Source organism: Stenella coeruleoalba, assembly GCF_951394435.1.
Source record: "Stenella coeruleoalba genome assembly, chromosome: X".
Taxonomy (NCBI): Eukaryota; Metazoa; Chordata; class Mammalia; order Artiodactyla; family Delphinidae; genus Stenella; species Stenella coeruleoalba.
In genome coordinates this window covers 106,720,365-106,738,652 of record NC_137152.1, presented here as the reverse complement: position 1 = coordinate 106,738,652, position 18,288 = coordinate 106,720,365, and the positions used below count along the sequence as shown (strand labels likewise).

The 18,288-nt window shown below is 38.9% G+C and overlaps 1 protein-coding gene across 1 annotated transcript in view; it reads left to right on the top strand.

Annotated features, from left to right (window-relative positions):
- Positions 1 to 232: 232 nt before the first annotated feature.
- LOC307180652 (olfactory receptor 5T9-like) overlaps positions 233 to 18,288 on the top strand; it is a gene marked incomplete at both ends in the record, with an annotated part of 66,028 nt that continues 47,972 nt past the window's right edge. Inside the window, one exon of the mRNA XM_079911015.1 lies at positions 233 to 1,145. Within this exon, the coding sequence (XP_079767141.1) occupies positions 233 to 1,145 (913 nt within the window). The remainder of the gene's footprint in view (positions 1,146 to 18,288) is intronic.

Sequence of the window (18,288 nt, the reverse complement as noted above, 5' to 3'; positions counted from 1 at the left end):
CTTTTTTCTCCTATCGTTACTTTCCCAATGTTATGCTTGGGAAATAGTGATACTATTTGGGAAGATGTTTGAAGTGAGATTGTAGATGCAGGGAAGGGTTGGAGAGTGCTGTGGATTCATGTGTTTTGAGTGGGACTGTTTTACCCGTATCATCCAGTTTTCTGTTATTTCCTCACTTAAAGCATGTCAAAAGCATTCTTACCTCATCAAGCATAATACCCAGCTTGTGTTGATGGAGAATTCATCTACAGTGACTGACCTCATCCTTCTGGGCATGACAGAGAACCCTCAGCTTGGGGTCCTGCTATTTGGAGTCTTCCTTATTGTTTATATTGTCACTGTGTTGGGGAATCTAGGCCTGGTAGTCCTGATGAGAGTCAGTCCCTGCCTCCACACCCCCATGTATTTTTTCCTCTCTAATCTGTCCTTTCTTGATGTCTATTTTTCTTCTGTCACGATCCCAGAGACTTTAGCAAATTTGTTATCTAAGTTGCAGGCTGTTTCTTTCCTTGGATGTGTGACTCAAATGGGCTTGTTCATAATCTTTGCCTCCGCTGAATGCAACATTTTGGCTTCCATGGCCTATGACCTCTGTACTGCCATTTGTCACCCACTGCTCTACCACATCACCATGTCTAGAGTCCGTCGTCTCAAATTGGTAGCAGGATGCTACCTTGGTGGATTAGTTAACATGGTTTCTGTGACAACTTCCATCACACAACTATCGTTCTGTCAACCACATGTCCTTCCTCACTTCTGTGACATCCCTCTACTGTCAGCACTGGCTTGCTCAGACCACTGGGTCACCCAGATCTTGATTGTTGGCTGTGGAGGATTCACCCTGTTCACCTCCATTATGGTAATCCTTGTCTCCTACCTGTCTGTCCTCATGACTATCCTGAGAATTCCCTCAGCTTCTGGCAGGCAAAAAGCTTTCTCTACCTGTGCTTCCCACTTGACTGCTGTTGGCCTATACTGTGGAACAACTATGTACACCTACTTTCAGCCCTCTCAACGTGGATCCCAGGCAGGAAATCAGATGGTCTCAGTGTTTTATGCAATGGTGATCCCAGTGTCAAATCCTCTCATCTATAGTTTGAGAAACCAGGAAGTGAAAGTTGCTCTACAGAAAATATTGAAGAAAAGTCCCTAATCCCCCATTCTGTGTCTCCAAAATGTAATATATTCTATGAAGACTTGCTCACAGTTCTATTCACAGTGTTTTCCTTACCTGCGAATAAAGCCTTTTAAGAATAATTGAATTGCTCTGGCTAAGTGTTTAGGTGTAGATGCTTAGATAAACAGCAATATGATAGGAAGAAATTATATGGACAAAATGATGTGTATTTTCTGAAACAACTGATAAGAAATACTTTAAGAAGAGGAAATAATGTATGTGGGTATGAATATGTCAGTCTGAGTTGTGAACGAGTATAACACTAGTCATGAGTTAATTCCAAGATAACAAGGTTAGAAAACAATGTAATTTGACTATAAGTTATAGAAGAGAACATTAATTCCTTTGCTTTACCACTCATGTACTTATATAGAGGATTTCCTTGATATCCCTTAGGCTGAATTAAGTTAAATCCATATCTTTCATAAGGACTCAGAATATTCCTAGATGTGTGTTTTCCAAATGCTCTATGATATCTGCCACAGTGAAGCTGTAAAATGTAAGTCTATATATGAATTCACATGTGCAATTATTGAGATTTACAGGGATAAATCTTCTTATTTTTTGTGGTACGCGGGCCTCTCACTGTTGTGGCCTCTCCCGTTGCGGAGCACAGGCTCCGGACGCGCAGGCTCAGCGGCCATGGCTCATGGGCCCAGCCGCTCCGCGGCATGTGGGATCTTCCCGAACCGGGGCACGAACTCGTGCCCCCTGCATCGGCAGGTGAACTCTCAGCCACTGCGCCACCAGGGAAGCCCTACAGGGATAAATCTTAAAGAGAGCAGTACTCAGCCAAACTTCTAAATTTGGCATGTGAAGATCTTCAGGTCCTGCTCGTCCAAGTCCTATTCATTTTTAAAGTCCAAACTTAAATCCAATCTTCATTTCCAGATAACTTTTCATGACATTTCAGATGGAAGTGAGTATTCATACACTGTTTTCCCATGGTACTTTGCACCTCTATTTTACCATTATGATGCTTGGCCTTATAAAATACTCTGTGCATTTTTCAGAATTTCTGTTTTGCTCACCTATGTTGAAACACTTTTGTAAAGATGGAGCCATATTTGGTTAATTTTTTTTTATCTTCCACCCAAAGTCTAGCCTAAACTTTGGTACCTGGTAAAGGCTCAAAAAACATTAGCAGAGTTGAAATTCACTCCCAACTAACCCTTTTCCTTATTCAGTTCATCTTATCCACAAAACATTGTTACATTCTATCACGTAATGGAGGAGAGGTAGAAAATCTTACCTCTTGAGACATGATCATCTAGCTGAATCTCCTGGTTTTATGGATGTTTCCTGTTAACACTCAACCCACAGTAGGGAACCTGAACCTCTTCTTCATTGCCCTTATCTTTTAGTTCTATACCACCCAGGCATTTGCCCTTTAACCCCTTGTCCTCCCTGGATTTCTCTTCTTCTGTGGTAACCAGCCCATGCATATCATAGATTTCTTCCTGGAATAAAGATCATCCTTTTTGTAGGATTCAAGGTTAAAGATTCTCACAATCAGAACTCAGAGGTATAAGGGCCCATAGAGATCATTGAGAATTATGGGTTTTAATTTTTTAAGCATTGGAATTATTTCTTTAAGTGAATTCCAATGCAGAACAAAAAATATAAAACAGAAGTGGAACAGATTTGTCTAGAAAAGTGTGGGGTGCCTACAGCCCCATTGCCTAGCACTCACCTCTCCCTCTCTGAGGCACTGCTCTAGAAACTCAATGACGGTCTGAAAATGCTAGGTTAATTGAAACTGCTCTTTTCACATATGAGGACACACAGTGTCCCCAAGGGAGAGCAGCATTCTCAGCTAGTCAGAGGGAGAGGCAGATTTGGAATTCAGGTCTCCTGATTCATACCACAGAATATTGTTTACTACCACATCCTCCTAAGCCCCTCTCATGATGTGAGATACTTAACACAGCTGGGAGTTTGGGACAAAATGGGCTTCTTCCTTGGCAAGTAGAAGTGTCCCCTATCCTCTAAACAGCCCCAGCAAGACTAGAGACAGTTAAAACCTCATCAGCTTCATCATTTCTACACAGGGAATGGTAGATCTCAGGGAATAACAAAGTACTTCAGTAATAGACAGTCCGTACAGTGAGAACTGGCAAAATTACTAAATTACTAAAATACTTTAGTAATAGACAGTCCTTACAGTCAGAATTTGTAGCCCCAGTGCAAAATGTTAATGTGAAGTCCCTGTTCAAAAAGCAAGAAAAAGTGCTGTTAAAGATATTCAGATAAAAAGTTTTTTCCTTTCTACTGGAGTATCTCTCTCAACCTCTTATGGTGCTTAAAATTTTCCATTTAATGTCATACCCTCTCAGGCACAGGGATACTTGTGGGGCAAGTGTATAGCCTCACAAGTGCCCTGTGACCCCACCCTGTGATCTGATGCACATGTGCGGGGCCCACTGGCTGCTGGGTCCTCCTCCTACCTGCTGGACAGATGCATTGTACCCTGGTCAGGAGTGAGTAGGTGGAACCAGGCATATCCTCTTCCCATGGGTCAGCTGCCCCAACCCATGGTGGACAAGTGACCATCAAGGGTATTGCAATCTCTACACCAGGATGCATTAGGTACCTGGATCAGGGTGGGCAATGAGCCCTGCTGGGTGATCTGCCACATGTGCAATGGCATTACCACCCTGGGGCCAGGATGGCTGGCTGTCATCACGTCTAACCCTGAGATGTCGCAGGGCATGTGTACCTGACCCCAATCCTCCCTGGGCCCATGCCCAGATCCCTGAGAGTGGAGGGTTGCAGCGGTCACTGGGTGAGACAGAGAAGAAGAGGCTGGGTGGGGCCCTGAGTATTAATGGACAGGGAAGTGGGCAGTCAATAATCTGTCCCAGGGAGGTGAAGAAGCAGTGAAAGATGGGACTATGTGCTAGCTGAGACTCCAAGCTTCAAGTGCCTACTCAATTATTCTATCACATTTTGGTTTTCACTTACAAAGCACAAATTCAAATTATTAAAATTAAGACAGTGGCATTAAACCCCAAGTACAAGGCTCTTCTAAGCTCAGGGTGCTGTACCACTGCACTGATCACATGTCCATGAAGCCAGTTCTGCTTAGAGAGAAGGATTTCTTTTATCTTTGTCAGACAGTAGAATGTAGTGGTTAAGAGCACAAGCTCTGATTCAGACTGCCAGACTTTGAGGCCCACCTCCCTCACTTTCTAATTCTTTGACCTTAGACAAGTTACTTAACTTTTCTACCTCAGTTTTCTTATCTGTAAAATAAGGATAATAAGAATATCCTTATCCTTATTGTAGGGTTCTACAATTTTCAGGTATTCAATACAGGCATCAGGTTTTGTTTACTCTGGATCTGCTGTAGGCCTGTGTTCCAAATGGTATTTACCCAGCTTACACAGCATATAACCAGATTTAGTCTCCAGTGACTTCTCAGGCTTAAGGGGAAGTCCACTAGATTTATACAAACTGAGTGAGCCCAGCCAGCTGTCAGTGGTACAGTTTAGAGTTTCTTCTTTTACAGACTCAGGACCCATTTGAGTTAGTGTTAGGCTGTACCATACTGGATCTCAAAACTACCAAACTCAACCTCAGGGACCTCACATCTAGTTCTGCTGCTTCTCCAACAAGCTCTCAAGAAGAGGATATCCTTATTGTCTTATAAATAGTGGTTCTTAATTATAGGGCTAATGGAAAAGACTCTCCAAGGCAATCTCTGGTGTTCCTATCTCAGTCCTGCTGCTGCAGCTCCAGCCCTTAGGGACATGGACAGTCATGGAGACAGAACTAGGTGTGAAACCAGTGGGGCCTAAGCCAGCCCTTCCAGAGGGAGCAAGGCCCCTCCCAGTGAGGGGATGAGGGATGGTGGGTGGAGGGAGGTCTCCATAAGTTAAGGCAGCAACTCTGTCCCCTCAGATGCTATAACAGAATAATCACTGACCTCTCTCTGCATCTGCTGCTCAAAGTTGCAGGAGAAGCTAAGCCTTGCTTTCCAGGGAGCTCTCAGCACGTCTCCAAGCCCTCCATCCCTGCCCCGCATGCACACAGGGTGGGCTGCAGTCAGCTACACTTGGGGGTGGGCTTTTCCAGCTATTCCGGGCTGGGCCTCCCTCCCCAGCACTGCTCCAGGTGGCGGTGCTCAGAGAAGCATTTGGTCTTGGTCTCTCTGACTGAAGGACCCTGCTGAGACAGTTCTCAGCCACACTGAACTCAGCCAGAACCAGTCCTCAGGCTGAATCGGGGGCCTGAGCAAATGCTCCGATATTGGGGGAAGGGTGGTGCTGGGGGTCCCAGTAACAGGATCCTGCAGGCCCCAAAGGCTGAGCTGCAGAGTCCGGCTGGCTGTGTGGTTCCTAGCTATTGTCCAAGCCAAGGACATCTCAGGGACTCCTTTGGCCTGGAGCTGACACTTCTTCTGTCAGCCACTTGGGTTTCCTGGAGGATGTGGTCAGGGGTGTCCCATCCAGGGATGAATGTCCCCGTCTGGCCTCCTGGATATTGAGTGGCCTCCTGGTCAAGCCTCTGTGGATCAGGGGGACTGGCTGGAGTAAACCCACAATCCCTGCAAGGGGAGAAATCCTGGAGCTTGGAACTAGCTGATGTCTGTCTCACACTGCACAAGTGGAGTTCTGGGACCCAGAGCACTAAACAGGGGCAGTAGGAACAGATATCAGGCTTCTGAAGAGGCAGGATCCATTTTGTAGAATTCTGAGAACATGGCTCGGCTGGGATTAATGGAAAACAGAAATAAGCAAGTCCATCAACAAATATTTTCTAAGTATTCATGGTGTATACAAACTTATTCTAGGCAGTATAGAAGCATAAAGAAGAGAATGGGGAGAGAGGTGAGAGATACTTAAGTATCTTTAAGTACTTAAAGAAAAAGTCAAATATAAGTTGGTTTTACTTTATGTTTTTCTTGAAAAGGGATATGTGAAATGACTATTTAGAGCTCAATAAGTTCCCACTAACTTACATTTTAAATTTAGAGATGTGTTACTACCTTAAAAAACGTAACCTCAATTCAAAACAACAATAAAGGTGTTAATTTCTCTTCAGTAAGAACTGCCGCCTTTTCCACACATGCTGATTGACCTTGGTAACTAATTGAATTATCTAAAATTACTTTTTTTCTGATTATAAAAGAGTGGCATGCTCATTATTGAGAAATTGAAAAATATGGAGAAATAAGAGGAATATGAATCAGCACCTGGAGACAACCATCAGTACTTTGTTATATGTCCTTTTAGTGTTATGCTTTTTAATACATGCATACGTGTCTGTGTATGTGTGTGTATTTTTAGTGAAATAATAATGTAATACTATTTTGTGCCATGTCCTTTTCACTTAAAAATATGTTAGATAAATATGCATGTCGATAAGTATTCTTCCTCTTGAGTTTAATGGCTGCATAATACCCAGTGTATGGATGAACTCTCATGATTAATTGTTAACAAAGAACTTTGAAAAGACTGATAAGAAGAACATCTAGCTTCTATCAATGTGCTCAAAGCAAGAGATGAAATACACAATTTGAATGTGACATTTTGTTAAATTCATATGAGCCTTGGCTAAATGAAGTTACTAGGAAGAAGAATTATCTTCTATGATAAAATCTCATGTGAACACAAAGGCTTTAAATGATACTTTCATTTGAACAGGTGGAAAAGAGAAAAAGCTGATATTCTAAAAGATTTTACTAGACATTTTCCCTTAGATTATGGAGTTGAACATGCATATTATTTCAGTGTAGAACACTGAAACCAGCCTGTGCCAGCCACTGAGTGTTCATCCCAAGGATGTCAGGGGAAAAGCAGGTGAATGCCCTGGTTCTATAACCTAGGCTGAGAGCAGTCAGATGGGAGGCCAGTACAAGAAGGACTTGTACTTGCCCTGGAGCTGAGAGCCTTCTGAGGATGGTAAGGAAGACGGGTGTTTGTGAATGCAGTGCAGAGGAAATTAAAGGCTTCAGAGTCACAGAGGATAAGGAGGAAAGCATAGCAGTTTAATCAAAGGAGGAGTATCACAAAAGAAGTGGTCAGTAGTAGAAGTTGCAGAATAGAGTGTAAAACATAAGAGCTGATAAGGACACTGGAGTTGATGGCCCTTGGTGCTTGGAAAACAAGTTGGACAGGATGCTGGCCATGGGCACAGTGAGTAAAGAAATCTAAGCAGGACAGAGAAATAAAAGGGGACTTACCCAATGAAGATGACCAGCCAGTTTTGGTACTATAGTGATAGCATAGAGGAGGATGAGTAGCCCAAGAGAAGAGTTAAAATAAAAGTAAATCTGAGGAGGATCAGTCAGCTCTAGGAGAATGAACTTTGCCGTAACACTGAAACTTCCTTGCATAGTTCCCAAAAGGCATCTGAGATAAACCTCCTAAGACACAAATTCAGGGATCTGAGAGATATTCTGGTTTGGTCCTCTAGTTTTGGTTCCTACTCAGAGTTGTCACAAAATCAGTATAGGCAATTTGCAGTTATCCCAAGGGGTAAAACCAATTTACATCATTTAAATTCATTTAAAGGCATGTTTAATTAACATAATATTTAATTCTACTTTAATTACTTTTAAGAACCCACATATTGCTTTGGGGAATTAGTAAAATTAGACAAAATTAGTGTGTCATAACATGGAACATGTTGGGAATCATTAGTCTAAACCATCTGGATAGATGACTGTCTCCCTTTCTACTTGATAATTGCCAGCATTGAAAACCCTCCACTCACCCTCCCCTCCACCCACCTCCAGTAGGCATTTTCTTGAGAGCTAGATCTTGTGTTTATCCAACAATATTCACTCATCTTTAACTTGAACCTCTGATCAAGCCAAAAGCAACATAACCTCAGTTTTCTCATGTAAAACCTAAAGGTAATCACAGTTTCTTCCTGTCTAGATTATTGTGGGAACTCAATAAGATAATGTACATAAAAAGTATTCAAGAAAAATTTGCCTTTAGTAGTAAAACTTACACCTAAGGAGAACGTCAGGCAGTAGATCTTCATTTACACAGTTGAATAAACAAGAAGCAATTTGGGAAGGTTTGCAACTGCATTCCATTAAAAAGATATAGTGGGTAGTGGAATTAAAATTCTTCATATGTGAAGGGTGTAACTTTCATTTCCTTACTCACAAGTCAAAAACACCATTTGTAATATCTAACAACACCCATTAAGCCTGTAATGTTCTGGTCTCAGGCTCCAAGAATACAATTAAGTCATCTTCTAAACCATGGAGCCCAAGTGATGGGGAATCCCAAATATGGAGAAGCAAGACCCTGGATGACATGTTGCTGCTCCTTTGTACCTGATTAGAGGTGATAGTGGCAAGGTGGTGGCAGATGCAAGAACATAGCTTCAATCCAGGATAAAGAATGAACCATCCTTTCTTCAAGGATCAGATATGACTTTGCATGTCCAGCGCCTAAATTGGGACTTTGTTATTTCTGTCTCCAATGATCTCATTAAGTGTTTTCCTATCTTCTTTCTCTAACCTAACTTTTTTCTCATTTCCACCTTTTGTGTCTCACATAGAAATATAATACAATTGGAAGATCAGGGATTTTAAATCCAGACAAGCTTAATATCTTCTTGAAGTCTTGGATTCTTTGAGTCCACCAGCCTTTCTACCTGCTTTGTCTGTTTCCTTGTCTCTGTCCTGATCCCCTCACCACATCTCTTCCTCATATCTTTCTTCTGTGTCTATGCCCTTGTCACTTCTTCTAAGAATCAGTTTATTGGCAAGGATGTGGAGAAATTGGAAACTTCATAAACTGCTGGCGGGAATGCAAAATGGTGTCACCACTGTTTAGTCAGACAGGTCCTCAAAAAGTTAAACATAGAGTTACCATATGACATAGAATTTTCACTCCTAAGTATATACCCAAGAAAAATGAAAATATATGTTCACACAAAAATCTATACATAAAGTTTCATAGAAACACTATCTACCGTAGCCAAAAAGTTGCAACTATCCAAGTGTCCATCAATGAATGAGTGAATACATGTGGTACATCCAAACAAAGGAATATTATTTAGCTATAAGAAGGATGGAAGTACTGATACATGCTACAACATGAGTGAATCTTGAAATCATTATGCTAAGTGAAAGAAACCAGTCATAAAAGACCATATACTCTATGATTCCATTTATATGCAATGCTCTGAATGGGTAAATCTATGGAGACAAAATATATACTAGTGGTTGCCAGGGGCTGGAGGAGAGGAGAATCAGGAGTAACTGCTAATAGGTACAAGGATTTTGGGGAGGGTGATGAAAATATTCTAAAATTGATTGTGGTGACAGTTGTACAACTCTGTTAATATAGTAAAAATCATTTAATTGTGCAATTTAAATTGTTATGTTGTATCTAAATATGTGAATTATATCTATATAAGGTGGTTACTTAAGAGAAAGATCAGCCTATCTATTTCTAACTAGGTGTTAGTATAAGTAGTGTCTTTTTAGGAGCCATAGAAAGATTCCCTGTGACTGGCATTACTAAGCAGAAGGAAATAATGGAATGTTTGCTTCATAAAAGTGAGTTCTGGGACTTCCATGGTGGTCCAGTAGGAAAGACTCTGTGCTCCCAATGCAGGGGGCCCAGGTTCGATCCCTGGTCTGGGAACTAGATCCCACAAGCATGCCACAACTAAGAAGTCCTCATGCCACAACTAAAATATCCCTCGTGCCACAACTAAGACCCAGCACAGCCAAAATAAACAAATAAATAACAATAAATAAATTTTTAAAAAGTGAGTTCTACTCCTAAACAAATCCTATTTCTGCTTCATAAATTATACAAGGTAAAATTTTAAAATATCACATACATGTGGTAAAACATTTTTAAATGGTAGTAAGTGGCATACAGTGAAAAGTTTCCCTCTTATCTACTATCTCCAGTCCTCCAGTTTTCCTCTGAAGGAGCAACTATTCTTATCCATCTTTATTCATCCTTCCATGTTATAAACACATTAAAACATGCCTTTGAAAAATGTAAAAATTATTTCACTGTACACACTGTTCTGCACCTTACTTTTTTCATATAAAATTATATTTTAGAGAATGTTCTATATCAGCTATTCCAGTTATCTATTCGGGCACAAGAAAAAACCTCAAAAGAGTGACAAAACAGTAAAAATCATTTATTTTGATCATGAATCTGAGGTGGACTGGACTCAGGTAGGAATTCTCACTCAGGATCCCACATGTGGTTGCAATCAGATGGTAATTTGGGGTGAAATAGTTTTATAGCTACAGGCTTCATCACTTAATATATCTGGCATCTAGGTACAAGGACCAATTCCTCCTCAGACATATCTCCCTCCATCTTTGTCTATCTGCCTTTCTCTGTTTCTCTCTGTTTTTTTTTTCTTTCTCTCTCTTTCTCTCCTATGCTTTTCTTCCGGCTTCTTACACCCCATTATGGTGGCTTCATGATAGCCAGATTACATGCATGGTAACTAAATGCTCCTAGAGCAATTGTCCTAAGAGAAACTGGTAGATGATGCATGATCTTTTCTAACCTAGCCTTGGAAGTCATGCACCATCATTTCTGCTCTATTCTATTCAGTTGCAAAGCCCCAACTAAGTTCAAGGGATGGTGGCACAGACTTTGAGCTTTTTGATTGGACTGACAAGAATTTTTGAATATGTTTTCTTTTTTTATTGATGTGTAGTTGATTTATAATATCAATATCATGTTAGTTTCAGGTGTACAGCACAGGGATTCAGTTATACATATATATAGGTATAGTTATATAAATATATACACATATATATGGCCTTTTTCAGATTCTCTTCCCTTATAGGTTATTAGAAAATATTGAGAATAGTTCTCTGTGCTATATAGTAGGTCCCTGCTGATTATCTATTTTATATATATTAGTGTATATATGTTAATCCCAACCGTCTAATTTATCCCTCCCCCCACCCTCCTTTCCCCTTTTGTAACCATAAGTTTGTTTTCAATGTCTGTGAGTTTCAATCCACTGCATCAAACAATGCAGAGATACTTTATTCTTTGTTTAATGACTGCATGGTATTTCATAGCATGAATGCACAATAATGAATCAGTCCCCTATTAATGGACATTAAGATTGCTTTCTGTCTTTTGCTACTGCAACAAAGTGCAATAAATATATTTGTGCATACATCTTTGAAAACATGTGTAAGTATATCTGAAAGACAAATTAATTAAACTAGATTTGCTGGACCAAATGAAATGAGACTTCAAAGACTACACCACCAACAATAATACATGAGGGTGTTTTTGACACACATTTTTGTCAATGCAATGTATTATTAAACCTATTTACGTTTGCTGTATTTAAACAGTTTTCTGTGAACTGTTGTTCATTTTTTTGGCCCAATTTTCCATTAAGTTGTGGGTCTTTTTCTCATTGACTGTTAGACACTTTTTTTTCTGGACAGGAGAGAAAACTATAATATACAGTATAGCAAAGAATGACAATAATTATTCAATGTATAGTGGTATTATTTACTATGCTAGAAAAGAGAGTCAAGAGACTAGTACTTAATAACCATCTCACTTTCTTCATTGCTTTTTCTTTACATTGGTTTTAAGACATATACATATGTTATCTGAATATTGCGTTTCTCCCATTCATTCTATTTTCTGAGAACTCTTACTACACATGATTTAAATATCTTCATTTTATCCTCTCTGTCTCTTAGTCTCTCATATTTTCCATTCAGGTATCCATCAGGATTATGTCTTTAGATTTATCTTTCAGTTTTCTAATTCTCTTTTTGATTCTATCAAATCTGTTGTTTAATATAGTCATAAAACTTTTAATTTCAAAGGATATCTTTTTCAGTTCTAGAATTTCCACTTGATTGTTTATGATACCTGCCTCATCTTTTAAAATAGTGTCTTGGGGGGAGACCTTAAAGATGGCAGAGGAATAAGAAATGGAGATCGCCTTCCTCCCCACAAATACATCTACATGTGGAACAACTTCTACAGAACACCTACTGAACACTGGCAGAAGACCTCAGACTTCCCAAAAGATATATATACGTTTTTCCTTTTTCTCTTTTTGTGAGTGTGCATGTGTATGCTTCTTTGTGTGATTTTGTCTGTATAGATTAGGTTTTACCATTTGTCCTAGGGTTCTGTCTGTCCCGTTTTTTATTTTTTTTATAGTACTTAGTGCTTGTTATCATTGGTGGATTTGTTTTTTGGTTGGGTTGTTCTCTTTGTTCTTTCTTTCTTTTCTTTTAAATTACTTTTTAATTTTTTATTTTTAATAATGAAACATTTTAATAACGTTTTAAATTTTCTTCCTTTCTTTCGTTCTTTCGTTCTTTCTTTCTTTTCCTTCTTCCTTTTTTGTCCCTTTTCTTCTGAGCTGTGTGGCTAACAGGGACTTGGTTCTCCAGCTGGGTGTCAGGCCTGAGCCTCTGAGGTGGGAGATCCAAGTTCAGGACATTGGTCCACCAGAGACCTCCTGGCTCCACATAGTATCAAATGACAAAAGCTCTCCCAGAGATCTCCATCTCAATGCTAAGACCCAGGTCCACTCAACAACCAGCAAGCTACAGTGCTGGACACCCTATGCCAAACAACAAGCAAGACAGGAACACAACTGCACCCATTAGCAGGGAGGCTGCCTAAAATCATAATAAGGTCACAGACACCCCAAAACACACCACCAGACGTGCTCCTGCCCAACAGAAAGACAAGATCCAGCCTCATCCACCAGAACACAGGCACTAGTCCCCTACACCAGGAAGCCTACACAACCCACTGAACCAACCTTATCCACTGGGAGCAGACACACACAAAAAAACGGGAACTACAAACCTGCAGCCTGCAAAAAGCAGACCCCCAAAAGTAAGTTAAGCAAAATGAAAAGACACAGAAACATGCAGCAGATGAAGGAGCAAGGCAAAAACCCACCAGACCAAACAAATGAAGAGGAAATAGGCAGTCTACCTGAAGAAGAATTCAGAGTAATGACAGTAACAATGATCCAAAATCTTGGAAGGAGAATGGAGAAAATACAAGAAATATTTAACAAGGACCTAGAAGAATGAAAGAGCAAAGAAACAATGATGAACAACACAATAAATGAAATTAAAAGTTCTCTAGAGGGAATCAATAGCAGAAAAACTGAGGTAGAAGAATGGATAAGTGACCTGGAAGATAAAATAGTAGAAATAACTACCGCAGAGCAGAATAAATAAAAAAGAATGAAAAGAATTGAGGACAGTCCCAGAGACCTCTGGACAACATTAAACGCACCAACACTCGAAATATAGGGGTCCAAAAGAAGAAGAGAAAAAGAAAGGGACTGAGAAAATATTTGAAGAGATTATAGTTGAAAACTTCACTAATAGGGGAAAGGAAATAGTCAATCAGGTCGAGGAAGCACAGAAAGTCCAATACAGGCTAAATCCAAGGAGAAACACACCAAGACACATATTAATCGAACTATCAAAAATTAAACACAAAGAAACAATATTAAAAGCAGCAAGGGGAAAACAGCAAATAACATACAAGGGAATCCCCAAAAGGTTAACAGCTGATCTTTCAGCAGAAACTCTGCAAGCCAGAAGGGAGTGGCATGACACATTTAAAGTGATGAAACGGAAAAAACTACAACCAAGATTGCTCTACCCAGCAAGGATCTCATTCAGATTTGATGGAGAAATTAAAACAGTTACAGACAAGGAAAACCTAAGAGAATTCAGCACCACCAAACCAGCTATACAACAAATGCTGAAGGAACTTCTCTAGGCAGGAAACACAAGAGAAGGAATAGACCTACAATAACAACCCGAAACAAGAAAATGGTAATAGGAACATACATATTGATAATTACCTTAAATGTAAATGGATTAAATGCTCCCACCAAAAGACATAGACTGACTGAATGGATACAAAACAAGACCCATATATATGCTGTCTACAAGAGACCTACTTCAGATCTAGGGACACATAGAGACTGAAAATGAGGGGATGGAAAAAGATATTCCATGCAAGTGGAAATCAAAACGAAGCTGGAGTAGCAATTCTCATATCAGACAAAATATACTTTAAAATAAAGATTATTACAAGAGACAAGGAAGGACAGTACATAATGATGAAAGGATCAATCCAAGACGAGATATAACAATTGTAAATATTTATGCCCCAACATAGGAGCACCACAATACATAAGGCAAATACTAACAGCCATAAAAGGGGAAATCGACAGTAACACAATCATAGCAGGAGACTTTAACATCCCACCTTCACCAATGGACAGATCATCCAAAATGAAAATAAATAAGGAAACACAGCTCTAAATGATACATTAAACAATATGCACTTAATTGATATTTGTAGGACATTCCATCCAAAAACAACAGAATACACTTCCATCTCAAGTGCTCATGGAACATTCTCCAGGATACATCATATCTTGGGTCACAAACCAAGCCTCAGTAAATTTAAGAAAATTGGAATCTTATCAAGTATTTTTTCCAGACACAATGCTAAGAGACTATATATCAGTGACACAAAAAAATCGGTGAATAAAAACACATGGAGCCTAAAAAATACACTACTTAATAACAAGAGATCACTGAGGAAATGAGAGGAAATCAAAAAATACCTAGAAAGAAATGACAATGAAAACATGACGACTCAAAACCTATGGGATGCAGTATAAGCAGTTCTAAGAGGGAAGTTTATAGCAATAGAATCCTACCTCAAGAAGTAAGGAACATCTTAAATAAACAACTGACAAAGGATTAATCTCCAAAACTTATAAGCAGCTCATACAGCTCAATATCAAAAATCAAACAACCCAATCCAAAATTGGGCAGAAGACCTAAATAGACAATTCTCCAAAGAAGATATACAGATTGCCTACAAACACATGAAAGTATGCTCAACATCACTAATCGTTAGAGAAATGCAAATCAAAACTACAATGAGGTATCACCTCACCCCAGTCAGAATGGCCATCATCCAAAAATCTACAAACAATAAATGCTGGAGTGGGTGTGGAGAAAAGGGGACCCTCTTGCACTGTTGCTGGGAATGTAAATTGGTACAGCCACTATGGAGAACAGTATGGAGGTTCCCTAAAAAACTAAAAATATAACTACCATACGACCCAGCAATCCCACTACTGGGCATATACCCTGAAGAAACCATATTTCAAAAAGAGTCATATACCACAATGTTCATTGCAGCTCTATTTACAATAGCCAGGATATGGAAGCAACTTAAGTGTCCATCAACAGATGAATGGATAAAGATGATGTGGCACATATATTCAATGGAATATTGCTCAGCCATAAAAAGAAACAAATCTGAGTTATTTGTAGTGAAATGGATGGACCTAGAGTCTGTCATACAGAATGAAGTAAGTCAGAAAGAGAGAAACAAATACCGTATGCTAACACATATATGGAATTTAAAAACAAACAAACAAAATGGTTCTGAAGAACCCAGGGGTAGGACAGGAATAAAGACTCAGATGTACAGAATGGACTTGAGGACACGGGGAGGGGGAAGTGTAAGCTGGGACGAAGTGAGAGAGTGGCGTACACTTATATATACTACCAAATGTAAAATAGATAGCTAGTGAGAAGCAGCCACATAGCACAAGGAGATCAGCTGGGTGCTTTGTGGCCACCTAGAGGGGTGGGACACAGAGTGTGGGAAGGAGACGCAAGATGGAGGAGATATGGGTATATATTTATATGTATAGCTGATTCACTTTGTTATAAAGCAGAAAGTGACACCCCATTTTAAAGCAATTATACTCCAATAAAAATTTTTTTTAATTTAAAAATAAATAAATAAAATAGTGTCTTGTTTTATTATTCAGATTCTTTATTTTATATTGTAAATCATTAAAAATATTCCATTCATTTAAACTAAAAAAAATCAGTTCTCCCATTTTTCTCACCTCTCACCCCTCACCCCTTATAACTGCAAATCCATTCTCTGTATCTATGAACTTTTCTTTTTAATTTTGGATTCCACAAATAAGAGACATCGTACAGTATTTATCTTTCTCTCTCTGGCTTATTTCATTTATCATAATGTCCTTGAGATCCGTGCACGTTGTGGTAAATGGTAGCATATCATTCTTTTCTTTATGGCTGAATAATATTCCATTTTATATATATATATATATATATATATATATATATATATATATATATATAATTTCCTTATCCATTCATCCCTCAGTGAACACTTAGTTTGTTGCCATATCTTAGCTATTGTAAACAATGCTGCAATGAACATTGGGTTCATATTTCTTTTAGAATTAGTGTTTTAATTTTCTTTGGATAAATACCCAGAAGTGGAATTGTTAAAGTACATGGTAGCTCTATTCTAATTTTTTGAGGACCCTCCATACTGTTTTACATAGTCGTTGTACCAATTTACATTCCCACCAACAGTATATTAGTGCTCCCTTTTTTCCACATTCTCACCAGCACTTGTTATATATTCTCTTTTTGATAATAGCCGTTCTGAGAGGTGTGATGTGATATATCATTGCAGTTTTGATTTGCATTTCCCTGATGATTAATGATGTTGAGCATCTGGTCATGTTCCTGTTGGCCATCTCTATGTCATCTTTGGAAAAATGTCTATTCAGATCTTCTTCCTATTGTTTTAAATCAGATTTTTTTTTGCTATTAAGTTGTATGAGTTCTTTATATATTTGGTGTATTAGTCCTTTATCAAATATATGTGTTTTAATCCTATTCAGTAGGCTGTCTTTTCATTTTTTTGCTGGTTTCCTTCCTTGTGCAGAAGCTTTTAAAATGATGTAGTCGCACTTGTTATTTTTGCTTTTGTCATTTTTGCTTTTGATATTAGGTTAAAAAAATCATCACCAAGACCTATGTCAAGAAGCTTACCATCTATGTGTTTTTTGTTTTTTGTTTTTTTTTGCGGTACGCGGACCTCTCACTGTTGTGGCCTCTCCCGCTGTGGAGCACAGGCTCCAGATGCGCAGGCTCAGCAGCCATGGCTCATGGGCCCAGCCGCTCCACGGCACGTGGGATCCTCCCGGACCGGGGCACGAACCCACATCCCCTGCATCGGCAGGCGGACTCTCAACCACTGCGCCACCAGGGAAGCCCCACCATCTATGTTTTATTCTTGAAATTTAATGGTTTCAGGTTTTACATTCAGTATTTCATCCATTTTTAGTTAACTTTTGTTTTTTTGTATGGTGTAAAATAGTGGTCCAGTTTCATTCCTTTGCGTGTGGCTGTCGAATTTTCCAACACCATTTATTAAAGAGAATGTCCTTTCTCCACTGTATACTCTTGGCTTCTTTGTTGTAAATTAATTGACCATATATGTGTGGGTTTATTTCTGGGCTTTCCATTATGTTTCGTTGATTTATGTGTCTGCTTTTATGCCAATACCATACTGTTTTAATTATAATAACTTATGGTTTGAAATCAGGAAGTGTTTTGTTCTTTTACAAGTTCGTTCTTTCTCAAGATTGCCTTGGCTATTCAGGGTAGTTTGTTGTTCTATACAAATTTTAGGATTGTTTGTTCTATTTCTGTGAAAAATACTATTGGAATTTTGATAGAGGGTGCATTGAATCTGTAGATTGCTTTGGATAATATGTCCGTTTTAACAATATTAATTTTTCGGATCCATGGGCACAGTATGTCTTTCCATTTATTTCTGTTCGCTTCAATTTTTTTTTTGTTACTATCTTGTAGTTTTCAATATACAGATCTTTTACCTCCTTGGTTAAATTTATTCCTAGGTATTTTATTTGATGCAATTGTAAATGAGATTGTTTTTAAAAATTTCTCTTTCTGATAGTTCATTATTAGTATATAGGAACACAACAAATTTCTGTATATTTATTTTGTACCCTGCAAATTTACTGAATTCATTTAGTAGTTCTAGTCGTTTTTTAGTGGAGTCTTTAGGATTTTCTATACATAGTATGATGTCATCTGCAAATAGTGACAGCTTTAATTCTTCCTTTCCAGTATGGATGCCTTTTATCTCTTTTTATTTTCTGATTGCTGTGACTAGGACTTCCAAAACTATGTTGAATAGAAGTAGTGAGAGTGGGAAGTCTTGCCTTGTTCCAGTCTTAGAGGAAAA